The sequence below is a fragment of the Schistocerca nitens genome, chromosome 9 (genome assembly GCF_023898315.1).
Source record: "Schistocerca nitens isolate TAMUIC-IGC-003100 chromosome 9, iqSchNite1.1, whole genome shotgun sequence".
NCBI lineage: Eukaryota > Metazoa > Arthropoda > Insecta > Orthoptera > Acrididae > Schistocerca > Schistocerca nitens.
Genome location: NC_064622.1, coordinates 4,046,917 through 4,069,126, shown reverse-complemented (window position 1 = coordinate 4,069,126; position 22,210 = coordinate 4,046,917). Strand labels below are relative to the sequence as shown.

At 45.6% G+C, this 22,210-nt stretch overlaps 1 protein-coding gene and 1 pseudogene across 1 annotated transcript in view; both read right to left on the bottom strand.

Annotated features, from left to right (window-relative positions):
* Positions 1-17,765, bottom strand: part of LOC126203463 (glucose dehydrogenase [FAD, quinone]-like) — an 83,531-nt gene extending 65,766 nt beyond the window's left edge. Inside the window, exons 1-2 of the mRNA XM_049937780.1 lie at positions 17,737-17,765; positions 15,656-15,872 (exon numbers count right to left, since the gene is read on the bottom strand). Coding sequence (XP_049793737.1) covers positions 15,656-15,872; positions 17,737-17,765 — 246 coding nt within the window. The remainder of the gene's footprint in view (positions 1-15,655; positions 15,873-17,736) is intronic.
* A 736-nt stretch (positions 17,766-18,501) lies between these two features.
* Positions 18,502-18,619, bottom strand: LOC126204494 (5S ribosomal RNA; annotated as a pseudogene).
* Between the last annotated feature and the right edge of the window lie 3,591 nt (positions 18,620-22,210).

Sequence of the window (22,210 nt, the reverse complement as noted above, 5' to 3'; positions counted from 1 at the left end):
GGGAGTAGGCATTAGGAGCGATTTAAAATGGAATGGTCATATAAAGTTGATCGTCGGTAAAGCAGATGGCAGACTGAGATTCATTGGAAGAATCCTAAGGAAATGCAATCCGAAAACAAAGGAAGTAGGTTACAGTACGTTTGTTCGCCCACTGCTTGAATACTGCTCAGCAGTGTGGGATGCGTACCAGATAGGGTTGATAGAAGAGATCGAGAAGATCCAACGGAGAGCAGCGCGCTTCGTTACAGGATCATTTAGTAATCGCGAAAGCATTACGGAGATGATAGATAGTCTCCAGTGGAAGACTGTGCAGGAGAGACGCTCAGTAGCTCGGTACGGGCTTTTGTTGAAGTTTCGAGAACATACCTTCACCGAGGAGTCAAGCAGTATATTACTCCCTCCTACGTATGTCTCGCGAAGAGACCATGATGATAAAATCAGAGAGATTAGAGCCCAAACAGAGGCATACCGACAATCCTTTTTTCTACGAACAATACGAGACTGGAATAGAAGGGAGAACTGATAGAGGTACTCAAGGTACCCTCCGCCTCACACCGTCAGGTGGCTTGCGGAGTATGGATATGGATGTAGATGCGGATAGTTTTGATAACATAGTGTACAAATGTGAGCCACTCCGGGAACCCAGAGATAAGTGTATATACAGTTTCATAATAGTAAAAACTTCCATTCTGTAATTTAAGTTTATTTTCATAGACAGGCGGTCATGTTCAGATTTGTGGCCAATGGGGAAACATTTAAGTCGTTGGCGTTCATAACAAAATTGCACCAAATACATTATTTACAGTAAATAACATCTACTTTTGAGGTGATATTTGAAAAGGAAAGACCCAGAATCTTTTAGGGAACAAAAGGTGAAAAAATGAGGAAGGAGGTGGTCGGGATCCTGGTGCCTTACTGCACATGAGGCCAGACCTCTCGATGCTGTCAACTGCGCTGCAGCTTCAGCAGTGCAACTGTGCCTCCGTGTAGGGTGCACACCATGAAAAGACTGTATATACGAATTATATATAATATGCAAACTGTACCAAAAAAAGACGCGATTTTCAGAAATCATTGAACCGTAGCACTGAAACGGTATACTTTCGTAGCGCGTAAGTTAAAACACTTAAAAAAAATGTACTAGATGAAGCCTTTACAAACAGAAATGTAGATTCCTGTCATTTTATTATAACAAATCTTAGCTAAAACGATGTGCTTTCGAGAGACGCCCAGTTTGCTGATGGTTTGAAACGGCTTATATTCGTACCACTTACTCTATGACAAAGAAAACCCAACAAATGTATGTTTAGCGCCATACAATATGGCGGCCCTTATGCTTGAGACGTAAAGCGATGTCGCATCTTATTGGCCACATTCCCCTCCACGACACAAAAATCTGACAGGACTCATCCTTTATTTCACTTTTCGCAGTGCTGTGGTACGTGGGGTGGAATTCCACGCTGTGACGTCACCAGCGCGTTTTTACGTTGTGTGAGAGTTCGGCTTACGAGCAGTTTTTTTTATAGCTGATAAATGTAATAACATTAATCAGTTTGGGAGACGGTAAATGTAAGTCTTCGAAGGAATGATCGTTGTCTTCTTACAGAAAGTTCTGGAAAAATCTAGTGTTTAGCGTTTTTGGTCTATATTGTAGCTGAGAGTTATACTGGTAAAATACAGACCGAAAAGGCCTACAGTCACAAAATCAAGCTTTTTATTGAAATGCACGATGCATTTCGAGGCGTGAAAGCTCGTCTTCAAATAAACGACGGAATTGTTATTGTTTGTACATCTAGTCTCCAAGGGTCCTGTTGTACGTTTACAACTAAGTGCGTTGGTGATGGTTCTATCACTAAAATAAAAAGCATATACCTCTAGTGTTTCAAGCTGGTCAGCGGGCACTGGGTTACATTCCGTTACGTGCCCAACAACTTGTTGATGTTGCTGTTGAACATGCAGATATACAAGGCAAGCCTATTGCACAGTAAAATTTTTGGCTAAAGCTCTATTGTCCAAGCTACGGGTCGGGATTGGTCTATGAGGTTGTCCTAGTCCTGAGGCAAATGCCACAGCTGAATATCCCCTCTGAAATTTTTTTGTAATAGTTATCGTTTCTTTCCGAAGCTAACAATGACATCCGATAACCCATTCTTCCCCCTTTAATTTCTGTGTTTGTCTGCGTCCCTCATATCGAGCAGTAGTAAATTTCGGTGACTCTCACATGGTAGACTGAAATTTCTTACAGTGAAATATTAGTCCGAGAAAGCCTGTATTTGATTGTCAATCTATGTTTCTCGGTTCTGACAATGTCGATCTGGCGAACACCAGACGAGTAAGCGGGGTGAAACATCCGGTTTCAACAAGTTGTGTCTGCTTCTGCGGCGGGACACCTGTTGCCGCCACCTGTTGGGGGCGCCTGCCCTCCCCTGCAGTTAAAAAAAAAAAAAAAAAAAAGAAGCAGGTCAGAGGCGGGGCGCGAATTCCAGGCCACGGCGGAAACAGGCTGTCTGGCTCGTAGGCAGCCCCCCAGACCCAACAGCGCGCAGTTGCCTCGCGTCGTCACTGTCCACTCTGCTTGATAAGCTGACATTGAAGCTGAGGTTCTGAGCGCCACTGACTAACGGAACAGATTTCCTTGGGTTACAATATAGTAACACGTCATTAAAGTACTAGTCTAACATAACACATGAAAAGCAAATCTTGAAAAGCAGATAGCTTTGGCAGAAAAAAAAGGAGATAGCAAAGAGAAGTAATAGCGATTAGCGCGCCAGGGTGAGGCGAAAGGGCTCTTGGTTACGTCCGTATCGTGGCAGCACAACAGAGTGACGACCGCTAGTACAATAGTGTGCAGGCAGGTCTGGAGTCACGTAGTGGGTTGATTTCCCATCTCTGCTTCAGAAGAAAACACACAACCTTGAAAAACGAATGCAGGCCAAACAAATGTAGTAAGATCTGCGCTCTCTCGTCCCTTATGGTAACAGAGGGTTGCAGTGACAGGGAAGGCGCCTGAGCGCAGAACTGAAATTCAATCAATCAATAATAAATGAAATCAGAATTTAATCGTAAGCGGGTGACTACATATGGTGATGAGGAGACGAAGTGGTACTGCCGAGCAGATGCGCCAGTAGTTTTCCACAGAACTGTTGGAGTATTTTAAAGGACTTTTCATTTTTCCTTGGTTTTAGAAATTTTCGTGATCAGATTCCGGTACGTGGCGACAAGAATATTGTCAAATCTATAAATTAACATACCGGACCCGTGTCGATACGCAAAACATTGCCAGAATTAGAGACGTGAAAGTAATAGAAAATTTTTGATGTTAATGTTGTTTGTCGTTACAACTACAGGGAAATGTTTTTCTCACCAGACGTGTTTTGCTTTATTGAAGTAAAGTATCATTAGTGGCCCGTAATTAAATATATTTACAATGTAGTTTGTCTTGTATATCGAAAAAAATGTTCGTTAACAAATTTTTGATTTTTACTTACTGTAATTGTTTTTTTTTTTTTTCCTACATCACGAAATGCCGTCTGCTTTCACGTTTTTGGTTCCTTTCTTCGTTAGGCACTGATAATTGTGGTCTAACTTTATGCTGCTCTTCAGAACTGTGCAGTTTGATTTCTAACACAGCACAATCTCGTACAACACTGTTAACTGCTTATATGTATACTTCTAAGTGTGCATCGTGTTTATATTGTTGCCAACATTGCCATAAGTTTTTCTTCCATCTATATTTTTCTCTGTCTATGTAGAGAGGGAGGGCGAGTGAGGGAAGCAAAGATGAGTAGAGAGTTAAGTGCATAATGGTGTGATGGAGAGTGAGTTGATGGAAAAAGGTGAGAGGCAAGAGGTGAAATGAAATGGGGGGGGGGGGGGGGTTGTTAGAGAAAGAGGGTGAAGGATGGAAAAGTGATTTCTTCAATTATTTTATACAATATCTGGTTTCCGATATTTATTTGGTCATTGAACAACTGTTTATTTTGTGTTAATACCTTTTATATGGAAGTTTTCTTGGAAAGGGAGTACGGGGGAATACTTGTGTGTCCTCACTGATTCTTATGAGATTCATATCTTTTTCAGTAGTGCTTGGTGTGTGGTACTCCTGTTTAAGACTATCTGTAGGTGTTGAATGGCTTTTACTGTATTTACATGGTCCGATGTGTTCTTTATATCTTGTGTCAAATGTCCCGCCAGTCACCCATGTATCTTTTTTCACAGTCTTTGCAACTGAGCTGATGATACAAGATTGTTGGTATCTGTCTAGTTTTGATTTCCGTTTTGGGATGTGTATTTGTTCTTTGTTTTGTAAGCAGTGTTAATGACTCTTTTTTTTTAAAAAAAATGTTACCTATTTTATGTGCGAATTTGTCACTGTATGCCATTCTATGTGGTTGGGTAAGTTGTATGTGTTGATGTGGTTTGGTTAGTTTTTTCATTATTTATGTCTTCATTTTTCTGTTTAGTTTGTCTACAACTGTTTTGTGTCCATTTTTAATGCTGTTTGTTATAATGGCCAGATCTTTTTGGTAATCAAATGCGTTTAGGGGGATCCATTTTCAGACTGGCTAACATATGTGTGGTTGCAGCCTGTTTCCGATTTTGCGGGAGGTTTGAGGTTGCATTTAATATAGTGTCACTTCTTGTGAGTTTTTTGTATATGTCAAACGTGCGATTGTAACTGCCTTTTCTTATCGTTATGTCTACAAAGTCGAGTGTGTTTTCTTGTTCTTCTTGTATATTATTTATGTCTATGTGTAGTTGTATTTTGTTTTTGTTTCATCTACCATGCCTCGTATGTCACCCATTTACCTATAGCGGTAGATAATGATGCAGCTACTCTTTGCTATTACGTCTTCACATACTAATTTTTCTGTAAGATCAGTGGAAATCTACGCTAGTGTTCCTGAAATAGGTGAGCCCGTGAGTAAAACACCTTCTCGTATGAAGTGTTCTTGATTGAATTCAAAATAGTTTTGTTGTGTTATTAACTGTAATATTTTTTTTTCGTTACAGTTGTGTGTTCATGTCAGTTATCAATTTTGAATCTAACCCCGTCTCTTCGAACTTACGGGTAGCTTGTTGTCACTAAAAAATTGTTATTAGCTCTTCTCATTGCCATATCCTTGAATGTAGTTGAATCACCACTCTTGTTAACTTAGTCACATGCTTTCTATAAAAGGAACGCACTTCTCATGCTCGTTAAGCTCGGTTTTGTAAGCGTGTCCTTCAAAGTAACTTGATCACCTCGCTTGTTATCTTTCTTCTTATTGCAACAGAACATGTCTAACATCGATAATTTTTATATCTAGAAACTTTTTGACGAAATGTTTCTTCCCCCCCCCCCCCCCTCCCACACACAAATACGATACGAAACGAAGAAACTAATAATGAAATATAAACTTCAGATGCTGATGTAAGAATGAGTTCTCATGTCGACGCTAACGCAAAAAGAAAAAAATTAGTGTCTATGTCTAACTCTGCGGCTAACTGCTGCACGATTGGTGGAGAATGCTGTTTATTTTGCCTTCTGTCGGGTAGTCTTTCCGTTGCCTCGTGGATAGAGCATGGGAAGAATGACTGTAAGCACCTCTGTTTAAAACCTGTTGTGTGCGTGATCTCTGCGCCATAAACACAGAAGGGGGCTGAAGAATAGTCATAGTACCTGCTGTGAAGGATGGTTTTTGGAGCTTCCTTAGGATGTTCTCGCGACACTTCATTAATGGCCGTATCAGGGCTACCGTTTGCCGTGGTCCGAATCTGATTCCTCGAGGATGGTAAAAGGAGCAGGGTTGCGGCGCCGGGGTGTGTTTGTGCCACGGGCGTGGTGAGAGCCAGTGGCCGTGTGGCGCAGGGCGTCCACTCCTGAGTGAGTGGTCGCGCTGCGGCGGCATTCACGGCGGCTGCGTGCAGTCCGATACCGCAAGTGGGACGGGCTGTACTCAGCGTCGGGATTCCAGATTTAGGTTCAAATGGCTCTGAGCACTATGGGACTAGAACTTAGAACTAGTTAAACCTAACTAACCTAAGGACATCACACACATCCATGCCCGAGGCAGGATTCGAACCTGCGACCGTAGCGGTCTCGCGGTTCCAGACTGCAGCGCCTAGTACCGCACGGCCATTTCGGCCGGCTCCAGATTTAGAAGCTACTATATTGAGGGGTAGCGGCTCCAAGGTCGAGATAGCCGACCCCGTGCCCCTCCATACAGCATCTCTGGGGTCCTGGCCACTCGTCGATTATAGGGTGCCTAAAGGATGCTGCGTTCTCGGATAGCTATACGACAATTCAAGGAAATCGCGTTAATAGTTCTTATTACCATAAAGAAGACTGACAATTCTTAACTTTGGAATTGCAAGAACGTGTCGCAAGCTACGGGGGACATGCAAACAATCAAAGTCCTTTGCTGTATAGAAGGTTGACGCAAGCAGTTGATAGGGGTCACACGCCACTGCTATCGTAGGGCTCTCCCTAGGCGGGGTCTGGTGCTGTGCTGTACTGTGCGGCGAGGCTGGCAGAGGCGCGGCGCCCACATTCTCTCCTTGCAGAGGCCGCCCCTGTCATCGGGCTGCTGGCTGACGACGTCTCACGGCGTTCCCTGCTCTCGAGTTCCTCGCCTTCGTGCCGGCGCTTGTCGTTACCCCGGACCAGCATCGGCATGACGAAATTGGCGGGAGATGAACGGCGGTGGGTCGGTTCCGATTGGCCCATCTGGGGCACAACGCGGAGCTTAGACTTCGCAATATTGTTGAAAATGTTTATATGCGTTTTATCGAGAGAATAAATGCCGATACTTTCAGATCTTTGGATGACACGTCGTTTTCTTTGTTCTCAGTAGTATTTAGCACAGGGAATTAGACAAGGACTTCTACTATGAATTTTTTGTTTAGTTCGTGAACCGATGCTATTATCATTGCAAGTTACTGAATTTTGTTACTGTATTTAGATTTTTTTGTAAGGAGGGTGGTTTCTCGTAACGTCATTTTCATTGTTCAGGTGCCGAACTGCAGAACAGATAGTTCTCATGAGACACCCAAGTTTGGGTCAGATGTGTAAACAGAAAATGCCGCTCGAGACAAGTGAAACACAGTACAGAAAACTTCTGCAGTGACACTGCAGTAAACTCACTTGCAACGTGCAATCGTTTGGGATAAGAAAATGGTTGCAATTCTTCATCGGGACGCCACGTACGGTATCCAAAGATCAATTGTAATGCTGTGCGGAAGTACCGCGTACGGCAGATGACACAGTACATGGAAAGCCTGTGTTCGTGTAGGGGTAAGCCACACCAAAGTGCGAGCAGCCGTCTTCGGTTGTTTGCAGATGACGCTGTCGTTCATCGACTAATAAAGTCATCAGAAGATCAAAACAAACTGCAAAACGATTTATAAAAGGTATCTGAGTGGTGCGAAAAGGGGCAGTTGACCCTAAACAACGAAAAGTGTGAGGTCATCCACACGAGTGCGAAAAGCAATCCGTTAAACTTCGGTTACACGATAAATCAGTCTAATCTAAAAGACGTAAATTCAACTAAATACCTAGGAATTACGATTACCAACAATTTAAATTAGAAGGAACACATAGATAATGTTGTGGGAAAGGCTAACCAAAGACGGCGTTTTATTGGCAGGATACTCAGATGAATCTGGAAACTTATAACGCCCCCTTTACTATGCGGGAACTCGAACGTGTGCTTGCACTGTCCCGGTCCTCTGCTCCGGGGCCAGATGCCATTCACGTTCAGATGCTGGCACACCTTTCTCCGGCGGGCAAAAGCTTCCTTCTTCGTACCTACAATCGCGTCTGGACCGAAGGTCAAGTCCCCATGCGTTGGCGTGACGCCGTTGTTGTTCCTATACCCAAACCCCGGAAGGATAGACACCTTCCTTCTAGTTACCGCCCCACTTCTCTTACAAGCTGTGTCTGTAAGGTGATGGAGCGCATGGTTCATGCTCGGTTAGTCTGGATTCTTTAATCTCGACGGCTACTTACTAATGTCCAATGCGGCTTTCGTCGCCGCCGCTGCGCTGTTGACCACCTTGTGACCTTGTCGACATTCGTCATGAACAACTTTTTGAGAAGGCGCCAAACGGTAGCCGTGTTCTTCGACTTGGAGAAGGCTTATGATACCTGTTGGAGAGGAGGTATCCTCCGCATTATGCACAGGTGGGGCCTACGCGGTCGCCTGCCCCTTTTTATTGATTCCTTTTTAACGGATCGAAAGTTTAGGGTACGTGTGGGTTCCGTATTGTCCGACGTCTTCCTCCAGGAGAACGGAGTGCCTCAGGGCTCCGTCTTGAGCGTAGCCCTTTTTGCCATCGCGATCAATCCAATTATGGATTGTATTCCACCTAATGTCTCAGGCTCTCTCTTTGTCGATGACTTCGCGATCTACTGCAGTGCCCAGAGAACATGCCTCCTGGAGCGCTGCCTTCAGCGTTGTCTAGACAGCCTCTACTCATGGAGCGTGGCAAATGGATTCCGGTTCTCTGAAGAGAAGACGGTTTGTATCAACTTTTGGCGATATAAAGCGTTCCTTCCGCCATCCTTACATCTCGGTCCCGTTGTTCTCCCATTCGTGGACACAACTAAGTTTCTAGGGCTCACGTTGGACAGGAAACTGTGTTGGTCTCCACATGTCTCTTATTTGGCGGCCCGTTGTACACGTTCCCTTAATGTCCTCAGAGTTCTTAGCGGTTCATCTTGGGGAGCGGATCGCACTGTTCTGCTTCGCTTGTATCGGTCCATAGTCCGATCGAAGCTGAATTATGGGAGCTTCATCTACTCGTCCGCTCGGCCATCCCTCTTACGCCGGCTCAACTCCATCCACCATCGGGGGATACGTCTTGCGACCGGAGCCTTCTACACTAGTCCTGTCGAGAGTCTTAATGCTGAAGCTGCCGAGTTACCATTGACCTACCGGCGTGACGTACTGCTGTGTCGGTATGCCTGCCGGCTGTTGTCTATGCCCGACCACCCCTCTTGCAAGTCCTTCTTCGCCGATTCTCTCGACCGTCAGTACGGGTTGTATGTGTCTGCCCTGCTGCCCCCCGGAGTCCGCTTCCGTCGCCTGCTTCGACAGTTGGATTTTGCCCTCCCTACCACCTTCAGAGAGGGTGAGAGCCCGACACCACCTTGGCTCCAGGCTCCGGTTCGTATTTATCTCGACCTCAGGTCACTCCCAAAGGAGGGTACTCCGGCTGCAGTGTATTGCTCACGGTTTGTCGAAGTTCGTGCTCGACTTGCCGGTCACACCTTCATTTACACCGATGGCTCCAAAACTGACGATGGTGTCGGCTGTGCCTTTGTCGTCGAGGCCGCCACCTTTACATACCGGCTCCTCGACCAGTGTTCCAGCTTTACGGCCGAGCTTTTTGCTCTCCATCAGGCCGTTCAGTATGCCCGCCGCCACCGCCATTCATCGTATGTACTCTGCTCTGACTCACTCAGTGCTCTTCAGAGCCTTGGAGCTCCCTATCCGGTCCATCCGTTGATTCAACGGATACAGCAGTCCCTCCATTCTTTCGCTGATAATGGTGGTTCTGTCAGCTTTCTGTGGGTTCCCGGCCATGTAGGAGTGCCTGGGAATGAGGCTGCGGATGCTGCAGCCAAGGCTGCAGTCCTCCTGCCTCGGCCAGCCTCCCATTGTGTCCCGTCATCTGACGTTCGTGGGGATGTATGTAAGAGGCTTGTGTCGTTGTGGTGGGATGCTTGGTCATCCCTCCAAGGAAACAAGCTCCGGGCAGTAAAACCGCTCCCAACTGCTTGGACAACATCCTCCCGACCATCTCGGCGCGAGGAGGTCCTTCTGACCAGGTTGCGGATTGGGCATTGCCGGTTTAGCCACCGCTACCTGCTCTCCGGTGACCCAGCCCCGCAGTGCCCTTGTGGTCAGGCATTAACAGTGCGCCATGTTTTATTGTCGTGTCCCCGTTTTAGTCAATTTCGTGTTGTCCTGTCCCTGCCATCTACTTTACCGGATGTTTTAGCTGATGACGCTCGAGCAGCTGCTCGTATTCTGCGTTTTATAACTTTAACTGGCTTGTCCAAAGACATTTAACCTGTTTACTTACTTTATCTGCATATTTGTCAGGTCCTTCTGGTGTCCCCCCATCCCCTTGAGTTTTACCAGATTCCATGTGCTCTCACAACAGTGACTGGGCGCTAATGACCTCAGCAGTTGAGCGCCCTTAAACCCAAACAAAAAAAAAAAAAAAAAAAAAAAAAAAAAAAAAAAAACCTCAGAAAATATAACAGACATACTAAGGAGATTGCCTACACTACGCTTGTCCGTCCCCTTTTAGAATACTGCTGCACGGTGTGGGATGCTTACCAGATAGGACTGACGGAGTAGATCGAAAAAGTTCAAAGGAAGCCAGCACGTTTTGTATTATTGCGAAATATGGGAGAGAGTGTCACAGAAATGATACAGGATTTGGGATGGACATCATTAAAAGAAAGGCGTTTTTCGTTGCGACGGAATCTTGTCACGAAATTCCAATCACCAACTTTCTCCTCCCAATGCGAAAATATTTTGTTGACATCGACCTACATAGGAAGAAACGATCACCACGATAAAATAAGGGAAATCAGAGCCCATACGGAAAGATACAGCTGTTCGTTCTTTTTGCGCGATATACGACGTTGGAATAATAGAGAATTGTGAAGGTGGTTCGATGAACCCTCTGCCAGGCACTTAAATGTGACTTGCAGAGTATCGATGTAGATGCAGATGTAGAGAGTGGTCCGTACAACACCCACTTGTAAATCGGAAGGGTGCCGCAGTGGATATATATATATACAGCGGCACGTGTTAAGAGTAGCGTGCCGACCGCGGCCCGCCTGTGTAGTGGGAGGCCAGGCGGGCTATTTGCAGACGGCTGCGAGTGTCGGCGTGCGGCGTGCGGCTGCCTCCGTAAATACGACGCCTCTCCTCTCTGCCGGCCACTTGCCGCTACCACCACGCCCGCTGACGTTGCGTCTGCTTGCGTGCGCTGCCGGTAGACTGTGTACCGTACTCGCTCGAGTCGTTTGCGTGCCTCGTCAGCCTCCGTGCCGCAGCTCTACCGGCCAAAACTGAACGCTAACTACACTACTGGCCATTAAAATTGCTACACCACGAAGATGACGTGCTACAGACGCGACATTTAACCGACAGGAAGAAGATGCTGTGATATGCAAATGATTAGCTTTTCAGAGCATTCACACAACGTTGGCACCGGTGGCGACACCTACAACGTGCTGACATGACGAAAGTTTCCAACCGATTTCGCATACTCAAACAGCAGTTGACCGGCGTTACCTGGTGAAACGTTCTTGTGATGCCTCGTGTAAGGAGGAGAAATGCGTACCATCACGTTTCCGACTTTGATGAAGGTCGGATTGTAGGCTATCGCGATTGAGGTTTATCGTATCGCGACATTGCTGCTCGCGTTGGTCGAGATCCAATGACTGTTAGCAGAATATGGAATCGGTGGGTTCAGGAGGGTAATACGGAACGCCGTGCTGGATCCCAACGGCCTCGTATCACTAGCAGTCGAGATGACAGGCGTCTTATCCGCATGGCTGTAACGCATCGTGCAGCCACGTCTCGATCCCTGAGTCAACAGATGGGGACGTTTGCAAGACAACAACCATCTGCACGAACAGTTCGACGACGTTTGCAGCAGCATGGACTATCAGCTCTGAGACCACGGCTGCGGTTACCCTTGACGCTGCATCACAGACAGGAGCTTCTGCGGTGGTGTACTCAACGAAGACCCTGGGTGCACGAATGGCAAAACGTCATTTTTTCGGATGAATCCAGGTTCTGTTTACACCATCGTGATGGTCGCATCCGTGTTTGGCGACATCGCCGTGAACGCACATTGGAAGCGTGTATTCGTCATCGCCCTACTGGCGTATCACTCGGCGTGATGGTATGGGGTGCCATTGGTTACACGTCGCGGTCTCCTGTTGTTCGCATTGACGGCACTTTGAACAGTGAGCGTTACATTTCAGATGTGTTGCGACCCGTGGCTCTACCCTTCATTCGATCCCTGCGAGACCCTACATTTCAGCAGGATAATGCACGACCGCATGTTGCAGATCCTGTACGGGCCTTTCTGCATACAGAACATGTTCTACTGCTGCCCTGGCCAGCACATTCTCCAGACCTCTCACCAACTGAAAAGTCTGGTCAATGGTGGCCGAGCAACTGGCTCATCACAATACGCCAGTCACTACTCTCGATGAACTGTGGTATCGTGTTGAAGCTGCATGGGCAGCTGTACCTGCACACGCCATCCAAGCTCTGTTTGACTCAATGCCCTGGCGTATCAAGCCCGTTATTGCGGCCAGAGGTGGTTGTTCTGGGTACTTGATTTCTCAGGATCTATGCAGCCAACTTGCGTGAAAATGTAATCACATGTCAGTTCTTGTATAATATACTTGTCCAATGAATACCCGTTTATCATCTGCATTTCTTCTTGGTGTACCAATTTTAATGGCCAGTAGTGTATATTAAATACAGAAAAAGCGACAGTACTGTGTAAAAAGGCCAGCGGGGTCGCGAGAGTGAACGCCTTGACCGAATGCTTCCTAACTACTCCTCCAGTAGCTGCGTGCCAGTGTGGTGAATTGATTAAATTTCAAGCTTATGCGAACTTATTTTCGGCACAGCAAAAATAAGTATTCCTACGTGTGAAGGATGGTGTGAGTACGTGACGGCTATCCAGTCCTTCTAACACTACTGAAACTTTCCAGAGGGCGTAGCAGTACCACACCGACAAATCGCGTACAGACAATTGGTTCTCGTGCAATGGCTGTAGAACGAGCGGTGACAGAACAGCTTCGGGGCAAGATTATGGCAAAAACAACAGGCGGAGATCCTTCCAGAAAGGTTGTACGAGAAAATCGTAGGATTATTCGACTACCTCAGACAGAAAGTTGACAACAGTTAAAATGTGTGCAGGGGTTACAGGCTCAGTGTCAACACGAACCATTCGAAGCAGATTGCTGAAAGCCGGATCGACATGTCGAGTTGCCGTATGCCGTTCCCCGCTGACACCATACCGTGGACGAGACATTTCAATGATGTAGAGCTAGAATCAAATGGAACACTGAGTTGCATTCTGCGGTGTTCAACGACGTCTTGCTTCTCCTTGTGGTTCTCACATCGACGCCAACGTGTCGGCAGACGCCTCATGAAAGGCTACAGCAAGCAGCGATTCTAGAGCTCCTGGAAACATGGTATGGGGCGCTATCCCTTATTGCAACAGAACGGGTAGTGGGTGTAACACTTTTACTCTAATATCCGTGACAGTGTGGCTGATGGTGACAGCCATGCAGTACACATGAGGGGTGCTGTCAGCTCTCTTCAGCGTCAGGCACACATCCCAGACCTCTGTTTGCACACCTTGGTATGCCCCGCGCAGAAGCTCACGCGCGGTTGTGGTCCCATTTATGAATAAGCGCTGAAACTGTTACGGGAAAAATTTAGGTTTTTCTTTCCGATAAAAAACGTAAATTCCTTTTCGAGGAAGGCCATTAATTTATTCAGCGTTAGAGTCCGTACAACAACATTGTTGAAAATACAAGCACGAAATGTAACACAACGTTCCACGTGACTGACTGCTTCGTAAGCCACGAACTTACACTCGTTAAGTGTAACGGAGGTCACAGTTAAATAATACTGAATAATAACGACAATTAATAACCATTCTGAGCAATGAAGACGCTTCTGCTCAAAATAGAAATTACCGCGATCCGTAACGTTGCACTCAGGACCGCTCACATTGGTGGACACAACCGAAGTCTTCGTCAGAGGTAGTGGAGTCTGTGTCGGAGCTTTCACCAGTCATCGGCCAGGAAAAGCAACGCTACCGTACAAGGCCACGCTACGACCAAAGAGAAATGCAGAAGCTGCCTCGAATTGAACCGGTGCCCCGTAACTCATGACCACAGTGCCAAAACGACGGAATACGCTAGCCAACGGAAAGGCGTGACACACACCGCACATCGTTACATCTCGCCAGGGGCCAATGTGTTATAACCGATACAACGGTACCAAATGGCATATTTCAGCAGGGAGACGACACAGCAGAGTTTACAACACCGACACCTTGAGCAAAGTGTGCGGATCATTCCTGGCTTGCCCATCCCCTGATTCGTCAGTTATACGTCATGTCCGATAAATGCGATGGGTTGACGCTTAGGGGAGAGCGGGGCGCAACGGTCTCTGTCGTCTAATTTCGTGTATAGGCGCTGGGGTGCGCTCAGACTGTCGTATAACAAAGCAATGTCTGGTACACTTTACTAAGGTTTATCTGTTGTCGCGCGCGAGTTGCGTAGTCTGCCTACAAAAGTGAGAGAATTCGGTGTTACAACTTTCCAGGGCTATTTTCAACTAAAGGAAGTCTGTCATTTTCTTTTTCTTCACACTCAACCCTTAATCCACCTAAATCAGCATGTTCTTAGCTATCTTTCTATAAAATTCAGTTGGAAAAGATGTTTCTGGTGATTACTGAATATTTTCTCAGTAGATAGGCGTATGTGGCGGAATGGTCTACTGGTATAGTTCCTTCGTACCCGATCGCTTTTTATTCTTCATTTGACGAAATCTACCGCATAATTTGCCTTTCTCGTTTGCAGATGGTACGTCATTGTGTACGGAGAGACGAAATTGATCCACAAAAACGTGGTAAAAGCTGTTGAATCGGTAATTAATAAAACGATGATCCACGAAAGACCATCGAAAAAATTTGTGGAGCCTTTGACAACTTCAAACCGATACGTAACAGAGAAATAGGACAATTGCCGTGCAACAACTGACAGAATATCGGTGTGTTTTCAGTGACGAGCAAGAGATAGAACTTGTGAAATAACTTAATTGTCTGCAAAAGAGATGTCTCGGTATGACTACGAAGGAACTGCGCAGATGAGCGTATCACCTTGCAGAACGAAACAGTTGCCCACACCCATTCCACAATGAAACAAAAATGGCTGCAGAAATTGGGTCCTTAGATTTCTGGATCGCCATCACGATTTAGGTTTAAGGTAGTGGTGCAAACAATGAGCTCATATATCGTGTGCAGACGTAGAGTGCGAGGACTATGAAGGCTAGCTTACTTGTAAGACGTGTCATCGAAGAAAGTAAAAAGGACTCCGTTCCGCCCCGTGGTTATTTACTTTATTGACATAACAAACAAAATTCATTTGCATATTTTATTACAAAAAGTCTGAATTAACGGTTTCTAATTTTTGTAAAAACGTTTTTGATCACTGAGACCTCCAGTATTGCTCCAAACGTTAAGCGGGTCGTTCCGACCCGGTCCCCTGTATTTCCGTACACGATGATTTTCAGGCATGGCAAGCAATTCCTCAAGGCGATGACATTTGGGAGCTGTTGAGTCTAAGCCACGATGAATAGACGTGTGTGTACGTGCCTGTGGGGGTCACACCTCATATGATAATGATGATTATAGCGACAGTTTCGAATGGAGTGAGAGTTTAATGATTTAATTTACGTTGTGTGGCGAACATTCCCACAAAGTTGGAAAGATATGGGGTAACATTTTCATTTCCGTTAATATCGCTGAAGACTGCAAGTCCTTCAAGAGCTTAGCTAGCAGAGGATGTCGAGCAGCTAGTGGTTGAGATGTAAACTAGCGTGCGTACCGACTGTAAGCGCGCGCCGCTGCCGGGGTGCAGGGAGCTGTGCGTGACACGTGGAGCGGCGGCGGGGGCGGCACGTGCCCGCCTCCAGCCGCATCGACCGCCGGCTCCACCGCCCCCTCTGTCGCCGCCAACAGGTTGCCTCTGGCGTACAATTACGCCCGCACCCTCCGCTGTTTTCCCTCGCGCTCTCCGCGGCGCTCGCGGATTCCTTCCGCCGCTGCAGTCACGCACCACGTAATGACAGCGCCGCGTTGAAACGTAGTACTCGCTGCCTCTCACTTGGCCGCTGCCATTAGCGCTTGTGACGATAGAAAAATCGCTCCTCCTCCTCCGTCTATCTGAATTTCCACGAGGGCTATTCAGAAAGTAAGGTCAGATTAGGCGCAAAATAGAAACCACAGTGAAAATACGATGAAGCTTCGCACAAATGTGTTGGGCTGCGTCTCTAGTGCGTCCGTCCTTCGCGCCACGTCTCTATTTTCCGTTACGAGCGCACACTTAGCACGTAAAGATGCAGCCCAAATAACATAACTGTCATGCGTTTCTTTGTTTATGATAATTCTCGGCTGCGTTCTGCACGGGCAATGAAGATGCTTCTACAGCATTTTAGGTGGGAACTGTTTGGTCACCCACCATACAGGCCGTAATTGGTTCCCCCTGAGTTTCATCTCTACTCACTTCAACCGCTGATTATAAAGACGACGTTATGGCACGGATTACGAGCTGTAGGCCAGCTTAGAGAATGGCGGAAAGCACAGGCGGCTGCCTTCTATGACGAGGATATTGGAAAGTTGGTTCAGCGCTACAACAAATGTCTCAGAGGTGCGCCGACTATAAAGAGAAACAGCTAGAAGGTGTAGCTAGCCGGCCGCTGTGGCCGAGCCGCTCTACTCGCTTCAGTCCGGAACCGCACTGCTGCTACGGTCGCAGATTCGAATCCTGCCTCGGGCATGGATGTATGTGATGTCCTCAGGTTAGTTAGGTTTCAGTAGTTCTAAGTTCTAGGGGACTGATGACCTCAGATGTTAAGTCCCATAGTGCTCAGAGCCATTTGAACGAAGGTGTAGCTAGCTTTTGCAAATAAAACATTTTTAGTTTTCACAGTAGTTTCCATTTCGTGACCGATCTGACCATACTTTTCGAATAGTCCTCGCAAATACAGCTCTGACAGTTATAAGGGTAATAGTGTGTCTGATACAGGAAATGTAATGGACTCGGGTCTCTTTACAGTTATGTCGAAGTTTCACTGTCTAACAAAAATTAAAAAATCAAACTGCTGTCATATCCTGGGGGCGTTATTCTTGTGCTCAACTGAATGCGCAGAAGGTTTTGCCTGCCGTGGTCCACTGTCCAGTAGACAAACGTTCAAATGCCTCACTATTAACATCAGGGACTTGCAAAGCAGATAGTTCGTACCCTGTCGGGTATCAGACGATTATGAGAGGGAGTGATTATTTCTAATGACGACCCGACTATTAGCAGGAAGTCGGAAGATACAAGGAAGAGCGTTTGCTCTCTTGCGGTCAGTTCAGCGAGTATTGAAGATCTACATATGTACAATATATAAAATTTATCGAATAGAACTTCGCACAGAGCTGTTTAGGCGTCCATATTGTACCGTCCGTCATAATCACCGAAGAAAAAGGCGTTGAATTGCAGTTTGTCCCAGCTGCCGTACGAAATAATTGGGATTCACTATTCACAGTCCAAAGCCCTAGACATCATCGCGTAGGAATTCAACAGCTAGTCAGCATACCTCATCGTTTACCCGCTTCTATACATTCTCATCCTTGGACGGGAGTTTTCTAACGCTATCATCTGCTCTCACCTCTAACTCAAACCCGACTTTCGTAGAGCATACAACCGACGAATAATGATCCCAATAACCGTAATCAATACTGAACCCAGTAAATCTCTCTTTTGTATTTTTCGGATGACGTGGTACTTCGCCCTTTAAGCATGATGTGAGCATTCTAAGGACTCGCTAATACCTGGAAAGTTCCCTCAACGCTAGCCTTGAAGCAGGTCAACCAGTATTCTGTGACCTCGAGCCGGTGGCTGTGTGGCTCTTCCTTGCTCACCCTGCCTGCTCTGGTTCAACAACCCGCATCTTACATGCTGCGAGTAAACTGTACAAAATTACCTGTGTATGACACCAATTTACATATATACGACACTGCACAATCAGGTCTGTCATTTGTAAAACGTAAAAGCCTGATTCAGTGTTACAGCAATCTTTATAGAATGCTTTGATTCCAGTCGTAAATAAATGGGGAAAAATGTAACTAGGGAAAGGAAATCGAAGTGCTTTTAGAATTTACGCAGAAGTTGCCCACTGGTGTTGAAATGGCTGAAAAGAGTTTCATATCGATCCGGAAACACTGGTAAAATTAAAGACCGAAATGTAAACAAACACTACTGTTGTCTCAGAACTGCTAAACTCAAATATTCCTTAATTGAATCATCGGTCGGTGCTCGTCAGAATATCATAATAGGCAAGTCTTGCTAATGTTTTTGCAAAATTATATTTATTTCGTCACGAACCGGCTCTCGACTTCTATAGAGGTGACAACTGAATGTCGCAAACGAAGATAAAATATTTATGCAGAAGATACAAAAATGATAAGATACGGAGTGTCCACGTAGCACTCCGTCTTCAGGCCACAAGTGGCCCATCGGGACCATCCGACCGCCGTGTCATCCTCACTGAGGATGCGGATAGGAGGGGCGTGTGGTCAGCACACCGCACTCCCGGTCGTTATGATGGTTTTCTTTGGCCTGAGCCGCTACTGTTCGGTCAAGTAGCTCCTCAGTTGGCATCACGAGGCTGAGAGCACCCCGAAAAATGGCAACAGCGCATGGCGGCCCGGATGGTCACCCATCCAAGTCCCGGCCACGCCCGACAGCGCTTAACTTCGGTGATCTGACGGGAACCGGTGTATCCACTGAAGCAAGGCCTTTGCCAGTGTTCACGTAGGAAAGTATTAATTTTTTTGTCATGGGAAAATAGTTCCATTAACTAAAAATGGAAAAAGTTTATTACGTGGAGACATTTAACTACTGATAGAAAAATAAAGTTGAATTTACAATTTCAATCTAGTATTTGTAGCTAAAACTTAATTTAGCACAGGGGAATAAGGAAATCGAGTTTTATCGTTCAATACTGAGCCGGCATTCTGTGTCATACGTTTGTTGATTTCCAGTATTTCCAGCCAGGCCATCTTACTGGTTTTCTTAAGAGAATGTGAAACTTCTCATCGCATATCACATGAGTCGTTCTCTGTTAAAGGATGATCGGCAAAGGTTGAATCTTTCTCTTTTAATCTCCAGTTTGCCTCATTTTCGGCTGACCTCATTGTCTGAACTTTTCACTGAGCTAATGGCGCGCGCCCAAGTGCGCACCCTTTCTGCGGACACACACGTTGTGAAACCAATGTGTCAGTCCCACAAAAGAGCCTTGAACCAAACACTTGAAACTTTGGTGAAAGATAAAAACAATGTGCATCGGAAATCGTGCTCATGTATAGGGAATGTATGATACATATCGCCGAATTAAGAATTTCAAATATGAAAGCACAACACGGCAACTAAATAACGCTAAATAAGCATATACCACGTTTGTTCGAAAATAACGGGAGTTTTTTAATAATAATTTTAACTATCCGTTTACATCAGTGTTATCCTCTACAAAACAGTACTCGTTAGATGGTATACCTTATCCCAGCGCTTTTTCCAGTTCCCCGATATACTTCTGAAACTCTATCTTTGGGATAGCTTTTAGCTCTCTGTGATGAGTTTTACCTCATCTGTGCTTGTGAAACGTTGGTGCTTTTAGAGCTCCTTTATTTTTGGGATCAGGAAAAGTGAGATGCGACATTGTCTTCTAGCTAATATGAAGCTAGGACACCGTTGCAGTATTAATTTTGGCCATAAAGTTACGAACAAGCAATGAAATGTCAGCAGATGTGCAATCGTGGTGAAAAAGCCATGAATTTTTTCAGCACAAATCTCCACTTTTATCCCGCATTGTTTTCCGAAACGGCGTTGAACTTACAAGTATTACAGGAGCATCAAAGTAATGTAGTCTCTGCCATGGCGATATTCGTTGGTCATATATCGGCTCATTCTGTTCTTCGAAGTCGTGCCTAAACATTTTAAGTTTACAGTGACTTGTTCACTTATAAATAATTAAATCGTAATTTTTTTTTGCTTTTTATGGTGAAATGCCCTGCCAAATACCAGAAGAGGTACATATCCGTCGTCGTATTGCGCTTCGCAACAGTGGTAACGCAACAGTTGCTACCAAAAACATGTGCTATGTTTATCCAACTGCATTAGACGACCGTAATAAGTTCAGATGTGGTAACTTTGATCTGTTACATTCGCGTCGATCAGGAAGACCAACTTCAGTGACACGCTAAGGGCGGCAGTGGAAGCAAATCCGTGTCAGACAATCGACGAACTGTTGGACACTCTTAACCAACCTTGATTGACCATCCAACAACATTTGCGGCAGATTGATAGAGACAAACAAAGTTAACAGATCCACCACATACAACGTATTGCTTCAGTAGCACAGTACCGGTCGCTTCATCACTGGAGATGAAAAATGGGTCATCTAAAAAGAATGCAAAAAGCGAAAGGTAGTGGCTCAGTCTGAATGAATAGCCACGAAGTACAGCTAAGCCAGGTCTACACACAATAGAAGGCGCTTTTGTGCGTTTGGTGGAGTACTCGTGGGAACGTTCATTTTGAAGTGCTGAAACCTGGACGAGCAGTGAATGGCGATCTTCATTGTGAACAGCTGAGCCGAGTAAATCACTCTTCAGTTGAAAAGTGTCCAGCGATTTTCAACAGAAAAGGCGTTAGTCTGCAACACGGAAACGAAGACCGCACTGCGGAAAAAATTAATCAAGCGCGGTGGGAGGTGTTGGCTCTCCCACCATTCTCGCTCGATATTGCGCCACCTGATTTCGAATTACCCCGAGCGCTACAACACTTTCTAAGTAGCAAAAAAATTGAAATTGTTTATGTCCACAATGCCGTCGCCGGATGTTTTGCTCAAAAACCTATTGATTTTTATCGATTAAGCATTGAAAACTTGCACTCCATAGGGCAAAAGGTTGTTGATAACAACGGTTATTACAGCTTCGCTTGAAAATGAAAACTTGTTAACAAGTTATCTGTTTGAATTTAATGAAAAAAAGTTACGGTATCCTTCGGTCCCCCTAATACTACACGTTACTGACGGTTCAACATTCTGGCAAGAACTGATGGTGCATTGTGCCGTCAAAATCGAAGGACACAATTAGCATAATGTTCACGTTTAACCTCACTTGTCGAACTTACAATTTCGTGGAATGTCAGACGACATGCCATGTGTATGTAATGTTTGATGTTTACCTTCGGAACCCACGGTCTAAATGGAAAATTTTGTATCGACTTCAGGAGAAATCCGTGTATTTCTAGTAATGTTTGCCCCTTCTCTCTCTCTCTCTCTCTCTCTCTCTCTCTCTCTCTCTCTCTCTCTCTGTGTGTGTGTGTGTGTGTGTGTGTGTGTGTGTGATCTAAAAGAACTACTGTCGCCAGTTACCATGATGTTATCGTCATCTGTTATCTCCTGTTGTATAATCTGTATGCCCGACACAAATTGTAAATATATGTACCACTTATGTAATAGATTACTGTATAACTATCTAGCTAGTATGTACGCTATATTCCAATAACAATTTAAAAACATAAATTCCTCTCATCGGAAGAACACTATCGTAGGAAAGTGTTAAGATATTTTGTTACTGTCCGGGATATAAATGTGGTACCTAATCCCTGTTGGTCCTGACACATTTATGATAGCATGCGATATTGGAAATAGTGAAGATCCCGTGTTACTGTGTGTGTGGGGGGTGGGGGGGCGGGGGCGGAGGAGGGAGGTGCGCGATAGCTTTTGCGGAGGAAACAATTTGCAAACAGTCAACACCGCTATTAACTGGCTCCGCACGTAGATCTCCAGAGAGAGCGGTAGCACTTCAGAATAAACTGATCGTATTTCCTGCCCATGCAAGGGGACGGCGCCATGCGGAAATAGCACCGAACATCTAATTATAGCCATGCCACTACTCTGCCGCCGGTTATCAAAGGAATTTTTTCTTGGCGCGCCCCGCTTCCATTTTAATGGCCTTGGATTTAAAACACACCTTTAACAGCTGCGACAGAAACTTACTCCTCTACTGCACCAACCGTATGGTCAGCTGCTATCCACTGTCCCATGCACAAGTGTACAGTGAGCTGGTTAGGTGGATCATCTACCAGCGCCTAATGAGTGGGCGTTGCTAATATATAATTTGTATGTAACTCAACATTTTTTTCTCTATCGCACAGTAAACGTCTATAAGAATGGAGTATTATACAGCTGTCGTCAAAAACTGAAATTTCATTGGGAAAGACCTGACCCTGAACAGCTATGTAGATATAAATTAGATGTGAGTCTTTTGCTGTTCGTAGAATACGGGCTGTGTTTTGATGTATGAATTACGTGTCGAACTGGCAGACGAATCC